Below are 16,245 nucleotides of genomic sequence, written 5' to 3' on the forward strand. Positions count from 1 at the left end.
TATATATTATACACATATATATATGTATATATATATTATACACATATATATATAAATATGTGTATATATTTACATATATATACATATGTATATAGATATGTATATACACATATATATATATGTATATATATACATATATATATACATATATATACATATGTGTATATATTTACATATATATAGGTATATATATACATATATACCTATATATATGTATATATATGTGTATATATACATATATATATATACGTATATATACATATATATACATATATACATAATGTATATATATATATATATATATATATATATATATAACTTCTTGAATGACGTGCGTTGTTTATAGCTTTAAAAAAAGAGTAAGAAATCCAATTCCACGTCTCCGAGGGAGACATAGAAATCATCTGATGATTATGGGATGTTATTGAATTTCATTATGAGTCGTGTTCGTGACCTGGGGGAGGGGGGGGGAGGCTTATAAAGGTGCACGCGGTCCCCTCAGCTTCATCCGAGCCTCACAGTCACAGAGTCAACGCCTCCTCCTCATCCTCCTCTTCATCTTCTTCTTCTTCTTCTTCTTCTCAGACTCCAGGGTAACAGGCGCGGGAGAAACATCAAAAGTGAGCGGCTGTTTGGGTTCTTTTGATCTCCGGGAAGTTCCCCGGTGCCGAGCGGCAGGAGAACGGTGCTCAGGAAGTTCCCCGGTGATGTCAACTGAATACCTATCTGTTGATGTACATGTATTTATATGTATATAGATATACATATTTATATGTATTTATGTATATTCATATGTATTTATATGTATTCAAATGTATTTATATATATTCATATGTTGTTATACGTATTCATATGTATTTATATGTATTTATATATATTTATATATATGTTTATATATGTATTTTTATGTGTTCATATGTATTTATATGTATTCATATGCATTTATATTTATTTATTTATATGTTTATATATGTATTTAAATGTATTTATATATATGTTTATAGATGCATTTTTAAGTGTATTTATATGTATATATACATATAAATGCATATGAATACATATTTATATGTGTTGATATGTATGTATATGTATATATATGTATTTGTATGTATTCATATATATTTATCTGTATTTATATGTATTTATCTGTATTTATATGTATTTATCTGTATTTATATGTATATATGTATGTATTCATTTGTGCTTATATTTATATGTATTGAGATATATATATATATATATGCATTTATGTGTTTGTATATATCTATTTACATGTATTTAAATGTATTTGTATTTATTTATATCTATTTATCTGTATTTATATGTATACATATGTATTTATATGTGTTTATATGTATTTATATGTATTGATATGTATATATATATATGTATTAATATGTATTTATATGTATTTATCTGTATTTATATATATTTATATGTATTTATACATATTTATATATATATATTTATATGTATTTATTTGTGTATGTTTGTCTTTCAGATGCAGAGGTGCTTTGGGATATTTTGCGTGTCGCTGATCTTTTGCGCGACTCTGTCTGAGACCATCGGGCTGGTCATCGTGGTGAGTGAGTGAGTGTGTGTGTGTGTGTGTGTATTATGTCAAATGTGGTTATATTATGGGATGGCATCTGAACGAGGGGAGAGTTAAATAACTATAAGAGTCATTAAGAAAGGCTGAAGTATAAAGTTACAGCTGAAGATCTTTCCAACACGTTAAAGGTGTCTGTCGCTAAACGTCAACGACTCAGAAGTAGAAAAGGTTTAAGCGGATTTGAAGCTTTGCTCCATAGGAACCCATTCATTACTAAAATTATTATTATTAAAATATTAATCATTTGATAATGTGGAAAGATAAAAAATATCAGAAAATATACAGTAAAAGTTGAAAGTTTTTTCAACATAAACAAAATTAAATGATTGAATTAGCTGAAAGTATGAAGAGCTTAGAAGCTTTTAAACTTTCTCCATTGTGATCCCATTCAAAATAATAACCATAACATATTTATAATATGAACAGTTGAAGAGTTAGAAGTCCATGTGTCAGTGTGTAGTCGTTGTGTAGTCGTTGTGTAGTTGTCGTGTAGTCGTTGTGTAGTCAGTGTGTAGTCGTTGTGTAGTCGTTGTGTAGTCGTCGTGTAGTCCATGTGTCAGTGTGTAGTCCATGTGTCAGTGTGTAGTTGTTGTGTTGTGTAGTCGTTGTGTAGTCGTCGTGTAGTCGTTGTGTAGACGTGTAGTCGTTGTGTAGGTGTGTAGTCGTTGTGTAGGTGTGTAGTCGTTGTGTAGGTGTGTAGTCGTTGTGTAGGTGTGTAGTCGTTGTGTAGGTGTGTAGTCGTTGTGTCAGTGTGTAGTTGTTGTGTAGACGTGTAGTCGTTGTGTAGGTGTGTAGTCGTTGTGTAGGTGTGTAGTCGTTGTGTAGGTGTGTAGTCGTTGTGTAGACGTGTAGTCGTTGTGTAGGTGTGTAGTCGTTGTGTAGGTGTGTAGTTGTTGTGTAGGTGTGTAGTCGTTGTGTAGGTGTGTAGTCGTTGTGTAGGTGTGTAGTCGTTGTGTAGGTGTGTAGTTGTGTAGGTGTGTAGTTGTTGTGTAGGTGTGTAGTCGTTGTGTAGGTGTGTAGTCGTTGTGTAGGTGTGTAGTCGTTGTGTAGGTGTGTAGTCGTTGTGTAGGTGTGTAGTTGTTGTGTAGGTGTGTAGTCGTTGTGTAGGTGTGTAGTTGTTGTGTAGGTGTGTAGTCGTTGTGTAGGTGTGTAGTTGTTGTGTAGGTGTGTAGTCGTTGTGTAGGTGTGTAGTTGTTGTGTAGGTGTGATAACACTCGTTGTGTTTCTGACCCTGAAGGCGAAGGAGAAACGAGGCTGGACTCTGAACAGTGCTGGCTACCTGCTGGGTCCCCGTGAGTACACAGACACACACACACGCACACACACACACACACACACACACACACACACACACACACACACACACACACACACACATGCACACACACACACACACACACACACACACACACACACACACACACACACACACACATGCACACACACACACACACACACACACACACACACACACACACACACACACACACACACACACACACACACGCACACACACACGCACACACACAGACACACACAAACCAAATCAACAGTGACTTATTTAACCGTGTTCTAATTATTTGAACCAAACCACATCAAAGGGTTTTTGTTGTGAACTATTTAAATATATCTACTTTACTTTTGCTGCATAATTTCCAAACTTTATTGACACCAGTTGCGTAACACGCAGCGTTATTCCAGCTCGCGAATGTATTCTCAGAGCGTACTTTGTGGCCTGAAGCCATTGCATTATTTGACTGTACCTTTCTTATTTTAAACCTCAATTATGATCTGATCCTGAGTCAGTGCTCGGGTTTAAGTAAACCTAGATAGATATGTAAACCTAAACTCAGAGACAGTGAACAGGGACCTTTATTTTGAAAGGTCGTAATGCTCGTATTGGAGCGTGACCGACTCGCTCTACTCGATGAGTGAGAGCCTGTTTTCCATCCCTCACCTTCACTCCATTTGTCTCCAACACAAAGTCAATCACCCCACCTGAGAGTTTAAAACCACGTGAACCAACTTCAGCTTCAGAGGTGCGTTTCATGACTGTGGGACGAAGCGGTTTCCCCTCTTTAAGCTAAGCTAAGCTTCACATGTAACGGCTGGATGTGAGGCTGCTATCAGCCTCGTCTCCATCTTTAACGCTCACGTCTTCTCACTGCGGAACACTTTGTTCCTGATCGGGGGAATGAAGTCGCTCCAGAGCGGTTCCACTTCCAGGCCGTGACGAAGCGCTTCATCGTTAACAGTCGTGTGTTAAAGTGGTGACAGTGACGTCGTGTCCGAGGCGTCTACTCATCGGGGTGCAGAGATGTCGAGTGTACGCCAGCTAGCCCCGCCCCTCTGCGCCTGTAATACCTCTCGTGCCTGCGGAGGCAGCAGCGAGTCACTGTGGCGTCCACTGTTGTTGTTGTTGTTGTGTATTTTATTCAGTCAATCAAATCAAATACTAGACAATATTGTTCTATATAAAATACAATACAGAGAGACTGAAAAGGTATAGGTAGAAGCAAAAAATGCTTATATATTCCTATCCTAAATTAATATCAAATAAAGAAAAAATAACAAAACAAAAAAAACAAAAAAATATATATATACATACATACACAAACATACATATATATGCATACATATATACACATACACACACACATACATATATACTTCCACATACATCTTCCATAAAAATACGTTTCAATCACATTTATAACTCTCAAGAATTGTTTTATAAATAATTCCCTTGAAAACCAAAAAGGAGTTCACCATTCTTACATCCATTCCCAACATTATTCCATTATTGAACTCCTACAACAGAAATACTGTCACAACATGGGAAGAAGAAGAAGGATGTAATCTGCTCATCGGATTGAATTCGGAAAACGACGAAACCCTCATTTAGTCCATTTCCATCGGGGCTCACCAACCTGTTTGACACCGAGAGCTACTTCAAGGGTACTAAATAATCCGAAGGGCTACTTGTTTGATATAAACTTCCCAAATAAAACATTTGCATAAATCACCTTTTAATAATGAGACGCCACACGACGTCCCCGTGGTTTGATGAAACCTGAAGTGTGTATAACTATAAGGTTTGTTGATTGTTCTGACCAACATTCTGATTAAGATCATCGATTGGGCCGAAAACACGTTCATTAATACTAAAGATTTAAGAACAATAGGTCCTCTGCGCCCACTGTCAGTGTTTGTGTTGGCTACCTCTGAATTTGAGCGTAGGAACCCCGTGGTGAAATGCTGCCCCCTACTGGTGGAACCCCGTGGTGAAATGCAGCCCCATATGGGTGGAACCCCGTGGTGAAATGCTGCCCCCTACTGGTGGAACCCCGTGGTGAAATGCTGCCCCCTATGGGTGGAACCCCGTGGTGAAATGCTGCCCCCTGCGGGTGGAACCCCGTGGTGAAATGCTGCCCCCTACTGGTGGAACCCCGTGGTGAAATGCTGCCCCATACTGGTGGAACCCCGTGGTGAAATGCAGCCCCCTATGGGTGGAACCCCGTAGTGAAATGCTGCCCCCTATGGGTGGAACCCCGTAGTGAAATGCTGCCCCCTGCGGGTGGAACCCCATGGTGAAATGCTGCCCCCTATGGGTGGAACCCCGTGGTGAAATGCAGCCCCCTATGGGTGGAACCCCGTAGTGAAATGCTGCCCCCTATGGGTGGAACCCCGTAGTGAAATGCTGCCCCCTGCGGGTGGAACCCCGTGGTGAAATGCTGCCCCCTATGGGTGGAACCCTGTAGTGAAATGCTGCCCCCTATGGGTGGAACCCCGTGGTGAAATGCTGCCCCCTATGGGTGGAACCCCGTGGTGAAATGCTGCCCCCTATGGGTGGAACCCCGTGGTGAAATGCTGCCCCCTATGGGTGGAACCCCGTGGTGAAATGCTGCCCCCTATGGGTGGAACCCTGTGGTGAAATGCTGCCCCCTATGGGTGGAACCCCGTGGTGAAATGCTGCCCCCTATGGGTGGAACCCTGTGGTGAAATGCTGCCCCCTATGGGTGGAACCCTGTAGTGAAATGCTGCCCCCTATGGGTGGAACCCTGTGGTGAAATGCTGCCCCCTATGGGTGGAACCCTGTGGTGAAATGCTGCCCCCTATGGGTGGAACCCCGTGGTGAAATGCTGCCCCCTATGGGTGGAACCCCGTGGTGAAATGCTGCCCCCTATGGGTGGAACCCCGTGGTGAAATGCTGCCCCCTATGGGTGGAACCCTGTGGTGAAATGCTGCCCCCTGCGGGCGGAGCTGCTCTCTGTGACTGTTGTGTCTCTGTGTCCATCGACTCCACCGTGTCGGCTCATTTAAATATCACACGACTCAAAGACGGCCTCATTCCTGTGAACGCCGGCTGCATCCACATGTTTGTCTCCTCACCGACTTGTGGGCTCCAAATAACTCCACGCAGGAAACTGTTGTCCCTGTGTGTGTGTGTGTGTGTGTGTGTGTGTGTGTGTGTGGAGCCCAGGTAAAGGCTGCTCCTGTGTTTCAGGTCGTATTGATCACCTAATTCAGATAAAGGATTCTCCCAGTGTCCGAGGCCGAGACGAGCTGGTGGCTCCATGTAAGATAGACGCCGTGCGGCCGCTGCAGGGCCTTGGCGCCGTGAATTGCTCCGCCTCCTTATAGTTTGCCAATGTCACTCATCCGGGAGGTCGTCCGTCACCCAGCGCATCCACTTTCATTTCCCTGCATGCTGGGAGTTCAGGTGTGAGGGCCCGCCTCTTGTGAGCATCGTTCTACAACAATCGGGTCAGGAGGCCGTGATTGGTCGTTGTGTAGTTACTAAATACGAACACGCTTCTGTGAGCCGAGGCCACCGATGGATTCATCCTGTAGTCCTTTTGGCCACGTCGCAAAAGAACTACAGAAACCTGGCCAGCGTGAGCGGGTGGGGCCTTTGGGTTGTTTATAATGTTATGTGCTGTGACACATCCGATGAGTTCGTTAAAGGTCTTGGGAAAAAGTACCAGAGATTGACCTTTAATTGAAATGTAAGTCCTTGACGAGCACTTTGTACTTGAAACACAGAGCCATTAAAGTACGTTCCCCTCTTCTGGTCACAACGCCGTGTCTTTAAAAAAGGACTTATAGTTTAACTGGCACCCGAGTAGCTGGAGCACTACTTCAGCTCAGCGGGGTCAAACCGCTCCCCCAGCGCCCCTCCTCCACCACAGCCAGTGAACTCAACATGAGAGAAGGACCTGTACTTGAACAAAGACCGGTGAGTAACGCCGTACAGCCAAAGAACAAAGATGAAGGGAGAGCATTTTGTGCTGTTTAGTTTTCATGAAGTTAACGGACGTAATCAAGGTTTTAAAGGTCTCTTCTTCCCCCACGTAGTAAGAAGTCTTTAAGACTCTACTCAGACCTTGAGGCTCAAACCTCTAGTTCTCCCTTCATGTTCCTCGTGGACTAAGCGGCCTCCAGAGAACAGAAAGGCGCTTATCGCCACCGGCCGCTTGGCGTCAACGGGCCATTGTGCGCCGAATCCATCGCATGACTCCACGCTAATCTTCGTGATGGAAGGCTTCCCCGCCTACAGGGCCTTTAAACGGCCGTCACATGACCAGACAACGATGAAGCACTCGCATAATTAAAGCCTCCACATTGACAGCAAGACCTGTGATCTATCATCCAAGATAAGATGACCACTGATTTGAGGCTGATGTCACGTGATTGGCCGTGACGAGAGTCGTGACTGAGAGCCAATGGAGAAGCTAGCGTGGGCTTCTGCGTCCAGACGACAGAACTCAACCCAGGAGAGTTCAAACTCAAACGGCTTCAGCGGAGATTCCCAAATGTTTCTGTCGTAAGGGATTCCAGAAAGACGGACCAACGGTTAGGCGCTTGAGAAGCGTCACCTTCGTGACCTTTTGATATGGTCCCGTCCAGGACCGTCTACAAGCAGGAGACTCTGCACTGAGTACTCCAGCCCTCCCAGTACCGCCATGTCTTTGGGACCCAACAGCACCCCGCTGAGACCTGAACCCACCTGAGACCCGCCGCTTTAATTTAGCTTCTATTATTAAACTGATGCTCCACTCCTTTAAAAAATGTTGTGTTTGCAAAATGTTGAAGTTATTATTGATGAGGAGTTTGAACTCACTATGATCTGAGGACCAATAGGAATAGCTGAGAGCTACCGATGCACCATCACCATGGCTACGCAAACCACTTCATTTCATCATCATCATCATCATCATCATTATTCTTGTGCATTTTCTTATGTGTTAACACGACTGTCCATCCAATCTTTAGACGTGTGCTGCATTTTGCTTCTTTTGTTCATCAAATTCTTTTTTTCTTTTTCTTATACCGCAATTCCATGAGCCAAGAAGCCCTGCAGGTGGTCCGTACACGTTTGGACATTTAGCCAAACGATTACAAAGCCAAATACCATGTGACAATGTCCTTTAGATCTTCTTTCAAGAGCAGCAGGAAATGAAACAAGACTTAAATGAAGTTGAGCTGCAGCTGACCTCGTGTGTGTTGGTTTGACCGTGTTGACTGTGATCCTCCTTGTCCAGATGGAATAGATGGACACAGGACTCTGGGATACAAGTCGGGTCTGGCTGGCAAGAGGGACATGGAGGAGGACTTCAGGACAGGTCTGTCTCACGTCTTCCTTTATCCACTGCTGAAGGTCAACTGTGAACCCCTGAGCGACTCCTCTCTGACGGCCTTCATTTAAAGGAATACCTCACCACGCTACCTTTTATTCTTGAAGTCAACATTTATGTTTCTTGCCTTCACGGTGAGGGAAGAGCACTGAGGCTAACACAGTAGCACTGAGGCTAACACAGTAGCACTGAGGCTAACACAGCAGTACCAAGGCTAACACAGCAGCACCAAGGCTAACACAGTAGCACTAAGGGTAACACAGTAGCACTAAGGCTAACACAGTAGCACTAAAGGTAACACAGTAGCACTAAGGGTAACACAGTAGCACTAAGGCTAACACAGTAGCACTGAGGCTAACACAGTAGCACTGAGGCTAACCCAGCAGCACCAAGGCTAACACAGTAGCACTAGGGCTAACACAGTAGCCCTAAAGCTAACACCGTAGCACTGAGGCTAACACAGCAGCACCAAGGCTAACACAGTAGCACACAGGCTATCACAGTAGCACTAGGGCTAACACAGTAGCACACAGGCTAACACAGTAGCACTAGGGCTAACACAGTAGCACCAAGGCTAACACAGTAGCACTAGGGCTAACACAGTAGCACTAGGGCTAACACAGTAGCACTAAAGCTAACACAGTAGCACACAGGCTAACAAAGTAGCACCAAGGCTAACCCAGGGCCCTGAGGCTAACACAAGAGCACTAAGCCTAACACAGTAGCACTAAGGCTAATACAGTAGCACTAAGGCTAAAACAGTAGCACTAGGGCTAACACAGTAGCACTAAGGCTAAAACAGTAGCACTGAGGCTAACACAGTAGCACAAAGGGTAACACAGTATCACTAAGGCTAACACAGTAGCACTAAGGCTAACACAGTAGCAAAAAGGCTAACACAGTAACACTAAGGGTAACACAGTGGCACTAAGGCTAACACAGTAGCACTAAAGGTAACACAGTAGCACTAAGGCTAACACAGAAGCACTAAGGCTAACACAGTAGCACTAAAGGTAACACAGTAGCACTAAGGCTAACACAGAAGCACTAAGGCTAACACAGTAACACTAAGGGTAACACAGTGGCACTAAGGCTAACACAGTAGCACTAAGGCTAACACAGTAGCACTAAGGGTAACACAGTAGCACTAAGGGTAACACAGTGGCACTAAGGGTAACACAGTAGCACTAAGGGTAACACAGTGGCACTAAGGGTAACACAGTAGCACTAAGGGTAACACAGTAGCACTAAGGCTAACACAGTAGCACTAAGGGTAACACAGTAGCACTAAGGCTAACACAGTAGCACTAAGGGTAACACAGTAGCACTAAGGCTAACACAGTAGCACTAAGGGTAACACAGTAGCACTAAGGATAACACAGTAGCACTAAGGGTAACACAGTAGCAAAAAGGCTAACACAGGAGCAAAAAGGCTAACACCAGTTCTTACAAATGATGTAAATTGACATTTTCATTTTTTAAATGCCTTATTCCTAAAACAGAACGTTCACGTCAACAGAGCCATTGTTTGGATCCATTAACTATTCCTGTATCAAGGTATCTTAGTTTCTGGAGATGCTGGTTTCCGGCTGTCAGGCGGCGTGACAGTGCACGTTGTTGCTCTGCCTCCACAGGTTCCCTGAGAATAGCAGACGGAGATATAATCCACACCATCATTGACTTCCTGTCGTACCTGAAGCTGAAAGGTATGTCTGTCACTTATATCTGACGTAACCTCAACGTGGAAAACACTGCAAACTCGACACAAAGACAACCAGCAGAGATGTTGTGGGACTAATCGGGAAAAACATTTACTTTTCATTATGTAGGGCCTTCATTGCTGATGTCTGAGTAGAGACATTTACTCTGACACACAACCACAGGAAAAACTAAACAAACACCTGGAAAAACGTGCAGTGAAATTACAGACACGATAAATGTTGACTTTTTAGTTAACTAGTATTTATGTAATGTTGATATGTTACTTTGTTATGTTGTAATGTTGTTAGGTACGTTACACTGTTACATTGTTACACTGTTACATTGTTACACTGTTACATTGTTATAATGTTACATTGTTACATTGTTATATTGTTACATTGTTGCATTGTTATATTGTTACATTGTTATAATGTTACATTGTTACATTGTTACATTGTTACGTTATTACGTTATTACATTGTTACGTTGTTATATTGTTACATTGTTACACTGTTACATTGTTATAATGTTACATTGTTACGTTGCTACATTGTTACATTATTACATTGTTATAATGTTACATTGTTATATTGTAACATTGTTTCATTGTTATATTGTTACATTGTTCCATTGTTACATTATTACGTTGTTACGTTGTTACATTGTTACGTTATTTCGTTGTTACGTTATTACATTGTTACGTTGTTACGTGAATACGTTGTTACTTTGTTACGTTGTTACATTGTTACATTGTTACGTTGTTACTTTGTTACGTTGTTACGTTGTTACTTTGTTACATTGTTATGTTGTTACTTTGTTACGTTATTTTAAAACAAACCACAATGTTTTTTCTGACCTTAACCAAATAGTTGTGTCGCCTAAACTGAATTGTTTGAATCTTCAACATCTATGCAGACGTATAGGAGATTAAAACGAGGTTCCTTTATTGTTGTTTGACCTCAGGGTTGATATGAAATGTGTCCATGAAACGTCGACGTTCACCGTGTCACGTGGTTTCTGTAAACCTGCCATGCCGCCTGTACGTGATACAGAACGCACACACGATCCACCGACACCAGCACGGTGCTCATGATGCTGGTGGAATAACATGGTTGTGTGTGTGTGCTTCCAGAGATGGGGGCCCTGGACAGCCTGCCTTCCTCTGTGACATCAGACGAACTGGCCAATCGCTGACGAGTCCTCTCCACCTCCCCAAGTCCCTGTGTTGTTGCTGTCTGAAGCCCCGCCCCCTAAATGTGCCCTTAATGTAGCTCCATTCACACCGTGATGCGGGATGTGTTCGGAGTATTATACTCTTCGAGAGCGAAGACCAAATGGTTCAGATCATTCTGCTCCTGTAAATAAAACTCTTTGAACCATCTTCATACTCTAGCATCTGATTCATGGGAATGGGGTGAAATAAATAAACAAATGGCTCTTGAATGTGCAACTTGAATTTCTTTCATTTCAATCATTTCTCATAATTTATGTAACAGAAGAAAACAAGTAAACCAAAGAACAGAGGAACTCCTCGCGCTGCCTCTGCTGCTCTGGTGACACCCACAGGCCTCCCCAGGTGCATGCTGGTCCTGTACCTGCTGTATTCATAAGCAAATGAACAAATCTAAAACTAAGTATACCTAAACAACAACAAAGAATTACACTCAAAACAATCAAAAGAAAAAGATATCCTAATATAGTTTAAAAATATAACCTATAAATAAGCAAAAACCGTTAATAATCAAACAATACTACTAGTGAATAAAATAATTAAATACTATATATATTAATATTACATTGACCAACTGTAGCTGCAGAGCGTGTCATAATCAGCTGTATCAAAGTATTTATGAGGTCTAAAAGTACACCAGGTACCCGACATGTTAAACATTAAACATGTTAAACATGTTAAGCATTAAACATGTTAACCTGTGTGTGAGTGTGTGTGTGTGTCAGTGTGAGAGAGAGATCACATGTGTGTGTGTGTTAAACATGTTAAACATTACACATGAATGCCAAAAGCAGCCTTTTTCATCCCAGAGTTATTGGATGGCAACGTCATTGTTATGAGCCAGTGCCGTGCTGGTTGGCCCAACATGCTAACGAGCTGCTAATCAGGTGCATTGGTTCCCAAGTCCAGAGGTCACTCTGAGGGGTCACGGGACGGGTCACATGGCAGAAAATAAGTGAATAGAACCAGTTCATCTGGTCTGTGCTCTTGGTTTTAACTGTGAAGAATCAATCACTGAGGTGTGTTATACTGCCACCTAGTGGTATAAAGGTGAACCCAAGAAACAGCAGCATGAGGTGGAATATAAATATGATAACAACAACAACAACTCTGCACAGACACATTACTTTGATTCATCTATATTATTAACTGTGTTGCATTAAACAATGCAACGATTAAGTGACAAGGTGATTCTTGCTGTGTACATATATACATGCATATAGTGGTGACTACTTCCAGGTTTATTTATTTATTATGTATATTGACTAATTAATATTATTCTAACGTTACCCTGCTAGGTGTTTGCATCATAGAACATTGTAAACACGAATATATATCACTGGCTTTTATTTTGACTTTAATTTTAAACACTTCCGTTCTGTCGTTTTTGGTTTCAGACGGCAGAAACGAAATACGGAGGTGGTATTCCGTTTTTCCGTTTTTTGGTTTCAAACGGAAAACGAAAAAACCACGTGATTTTCGTGTGCCGTATTTGGAATGAAACGAAAAAACAAACTAGCAAAACCTACACGGACACAACTTCAGCGCCTCCTCTCGTGAGATTCTCAGTGACCACGTGTTCATGACGCCAGTGCGTCGTACATCCAACTGCGCATGCGTCGTTGGGAGATGGACCGCGAGGAGCCTCCGGTGTCTGTCCCCGTGTCTCCAGGAGAAATGATGAGACTGTTGGTGAAGCAGCGAGTCCACGCGGCCGTTGAAGAGTCTTTTGGGCTGTTGGACACATCGACAGCAGCTTATGAGGACACCGTGTCTCAGCTCAGAGAACAATGGCGACACACAGCAGGCCGGTGCGTCTTCTTCTCTGGTCCCGTTGTGACGGTTTAACACGGCGGTCTGTAAAGAATATATATTATAGCTTAGCATAGCCTAGTATTGTTTGCATAAATATTATGTGTAAGATGGAAAACACTGAATGGAAGTTAAAATCTCCAGCAGAGCACTCTGGCGCCTGACTGATCTAAAGAAAGATAACAGTGACACTTGGTGAGGTTTTGTGAGCCCCCCTCCTCCGCATCCACACATTCCGGAGGTGATCACGTACAAAGAGCTCTCTATACCTCAGAGCAGGGGAAGGCAACAGAGACATTTACCTCACCGGGCAGATAGATAAGGAAGGGTCCATATGTGGGCATTATTCTCCTTTAGGCACTTGTGACACCCCTCACTGACCCCCCTCACTGACCCAACACACACACATGTCCCTTTTCTGACCCAACACACACACACACACATGAGAAGAGGCCCTTTGTTTGGACAAACCTTCTGAGAAGATCCAGACCCCATCCCTGCACAGACAAGGCCTCGAAGGAAGTCTTCTTTAAAGAGAAGAACCGAGTAAAACAACTCTCCTCCTGTCTCTCACTCCTCTACAAACATATGAATTCATTGGCTGGCCACAAGAGCCAAAAAAGGAGCGACAGCGATGGAAGCAGAGGAACAAGAACCAATGAGAAGACACCACCCTCTTTACTCCTGACCAAACAGAACTGTCCCTGAGGGCTATTTCAATGGCTGCGCGCTCTGCTCAGGCATCCTTTCTCCAGCGCTGGGGCCATTGGTCCCAGCTCTGGATTGGGGTCCATGCGCATGATTGTCTGTTTGTATCCTGATTTTGAAGAAACGCTAATAAAGTTAAAGTAAAAGTCTACCGCTGTTTCTTCCAGTGAGTGCCGTCCAGGTGGTGTGCTGCTGTCCAACTCCAACAGGTCCACTCAGCACACTGACATGTTAGTGCGCCTCTATACTGATGTTCACGGTAAACGCATTCGACCGGGAGCACGCGAGGGTTTGACAAAGTTAGCGGAAAGACTCACGTGACACAAGATCCGGTTTTGCAAAGTTAGCAGAAAGAAACACGTGACACAACATCCGGGTTTGCAAAGTTAGCGGAAAGACTCACGTGACACAACATCCGGTTTTCAAAATAAGATAAATCATACACGAGGATATAACAGTAAACGATGAACTGATGTTGTATCTTTATAGATATATAGATGGATCGTTCCTAAGATTTAGCTTGAATTATGCTCAAATTAAAACATTGTACCAAGGAGGATTTTATACAAATAAGTCTGACTTTTGTATATTCAAAAATCACATTTCTGATTATTTAGGTCCTGTAAATATACTTTCCCCAAGAGTTCCAGGAAATGACTGAGGCAGATGTGTTCAAGACATATCTGAATTTCCCTATACTAGCTATCAAACAATTTCAATTTATCAATTAGGACATTTTTTAAAGTAAAAGTCCTAAATGTTTAAAGAAATCGTTCATTTCTGAATGTTTGAGGTGTTTTAAATATGTTTTCCCTCAGAGTCCCAGGTAATGACAGATGCAGATGTGTTCAGGACATCCCTGACTTCCCCTAGCCTGGCAATCAAAACAATTTTGCTGTCCCAAAATTGAGATTTTTCAAAGTAAATGTCCTAGTTAATGCAGACTAAATCCTAAATGGAGGCTGGAGCAAGCCGCTCCACGTCATGTTTCTGAAGACACGCTCACTCCTGTGTGTAGTTATTCAGTGTGGGAACTTATCGTAACACAATAACAGGTAACAGTGATGTTTAATCTGGACCAGGGGGGTGCATAAAACTTCCTTCCTGTGTCTCACGATCATCTTGCCATGTTCAGTCAGGTGCTAGATCACCCTGATTGGAGTTTCTGACCTCTTCCGTGACCTTTCCACTTTACACATAATCTTTATGCACACAATAGTAGGGTATGCTAAGCTGTAATATATGTTATTTACATAAACATATATGAATATATATATATATATATGAGGACATCCTGTATACATACATGTAAACATATACATACATGTAAACATATATGAATATATATGTATACAGGACTGTCTCAGAAAATTAGAATATTGTGATAAAGTTCTTTATTTTCTGTAATGCAATTAAAAAAACAAAAATGTCATGCATTCTGGATTCATTACAAATCAACTGAAATATTGCAAGCCTTTTATTCTTTTAATATTGCTGATTATGGCTTACAGCTTAAGAAAACTCAAATATCCTATCTCTAAATATTAGAATATCATGAAAAAGTATACTAGTAGGGTATTAAACAAATCACTTGAATCGTCTAATTAACTCGAAACACCTGGAAACACATTTTCAAATGTTTGATTTTGTTTTGCTGTTAGAAATCTTTTTTTTTACTTGGTCTGAGGAAATATTCAAATTTTATGAGATAGGATTTTAGAGTTTTCTTAAGCTGTAAGCCATAATCAGCAATATTAAACGAATAAAAGGCTTTCAATATTTCAGTTGATTTGTAATGAATCCAGAATGCATGACATTTTTGTTTTTTTAATTGCATTACAGAAAATAAAGAACTTTATCACAATATTCTAATTTTCTGAGACAGTCCTGTATATATATATGAGGACATCCTGTATACATACATGTAAACATATACATGTAAACATATATGAATATATATATATATATATATGAGGACATCCTGTTTACATACATGTAAATATATATGTGTGTGTGTGTATATTCAGACTGCTCCTGAACGCATCATCTCACTCTTCCGGTAAGCTCCGGTTGCTCAGCAGCGAGCATGACTTCTTCTTCTCTCCCTCCCGCTCCTCCTGCTCAGTGTGTCTCATGTCTAGTTCTCCCTCTGCCTCCCTTCATGAGAACCATCCATGCAACAAGTGTAGTTCATGTGCAGGTTGGAGGCAGGTCTAAGTGGGTTAGATGCACGGCTCCGCGCCATCGAAGCTCAGACCGCTATGCTAGTTAGCCCGCCCTCTCCCGTAGCCGGCGCGGAGCTACAGTCAGCTGATAGCTGTTAGCTGCTAGCTGTTCTCCGGTAGTCCCCGAGCAGCCGGGTGGTTGGGTAACTGTCCAGGAGTAGTAAGTCTACACAGAAGCCCGCTGTGCACCAACCACTTCACGTTTCCAACCAGTTTTCCCTGCTCAGCGACACGCTGAGGAACACACCCTGGTTATCGGGAGCTCTACAGTCAGGAACGTGACGTTAGCGAAGCCGCGGACCAGAGTCGTGTGCCTCC

The 16,245-nt window shown here is 42.2% G+C and overlaps 1 protein-coding gene across 2 annotated transcripts; it reads left to right on the plus strand.

Moving 5' to 3' along the window:
- The first annotated feature begins 534 nt into the window (after positions 1-534).
- Positions 535-11,336, plus strand: gal (galanin/GMAP prepropeptide). 2 transcript variants are annotated; one of them, XM_056416006.1, is made up of 7 exons: positions 535-620; positions 1,502-1,582; positions 2,850-2,904; positions 6,120-6,191; positions 8,158-8,238; positions 9,885-9,956; positions 11,084-11,336. In XM_056416006.1, exons 2-7 carry the CDS (start codon positions 1,502-1,504, stop codon positions 11,143-11,145), a joined length of 423 nt encoding a protein of 140 aa, XP_056271981.1. In that variant the 5' UTR covers positions 535-620; the 3' UTR covers positions 11,146-11,336. The 2 variants fall into 2 exon arrangements, with proteins under 2 accessions (XP_056271981.1, XP_056271982.1); XM_056416007.1 differs by lacking the exon at positions 6,120-6,191.
- The last annotated feature ends 4,909 nt before the right edge of the window (positions 11,337-16,245 follow it).

The sequence above is a fragment of the Pseudoliparis swirei genome, chromosome 6 (genome assembly GCF_029220125.1).
Source record: "Pseudoliparis swirei isolate HS2019 ecotype Mariana Trench chromosome 6, NWPU_hadal_v1, whole genome shotgun sequence".
NCBI lineage: Eukaryota > Metazoa > Chordata > Actinopteri > Perciformes > Liparidae > Pseudoliparis > Pseudoliparis swirei.

Bases quoted from the DNA above. Each gene is read 5' to 3' on its own strand.
- gal (XM_056416006.1), top strand. From the start codon at position 1,502: ATGCAGAGGTGCTTTGGGATATTTTGCGTGTCGCTGATCTTTTGCGCG. The intron at 1,583-2,849 runs GTGAGTGAGTGA...CTGACCCTGAAG, and splicing joins CCATCGGGCTGGTCATCGTG to GCGAAGGAGAAACGAGGCTG. The intron at 6,192-8,157 runs GTAAGATAGACG...CTCCTTGTCCAG, and splicing joins AGACGAGCTGGTGGCTCCAT to ATGGAATAGATGGACACAGG.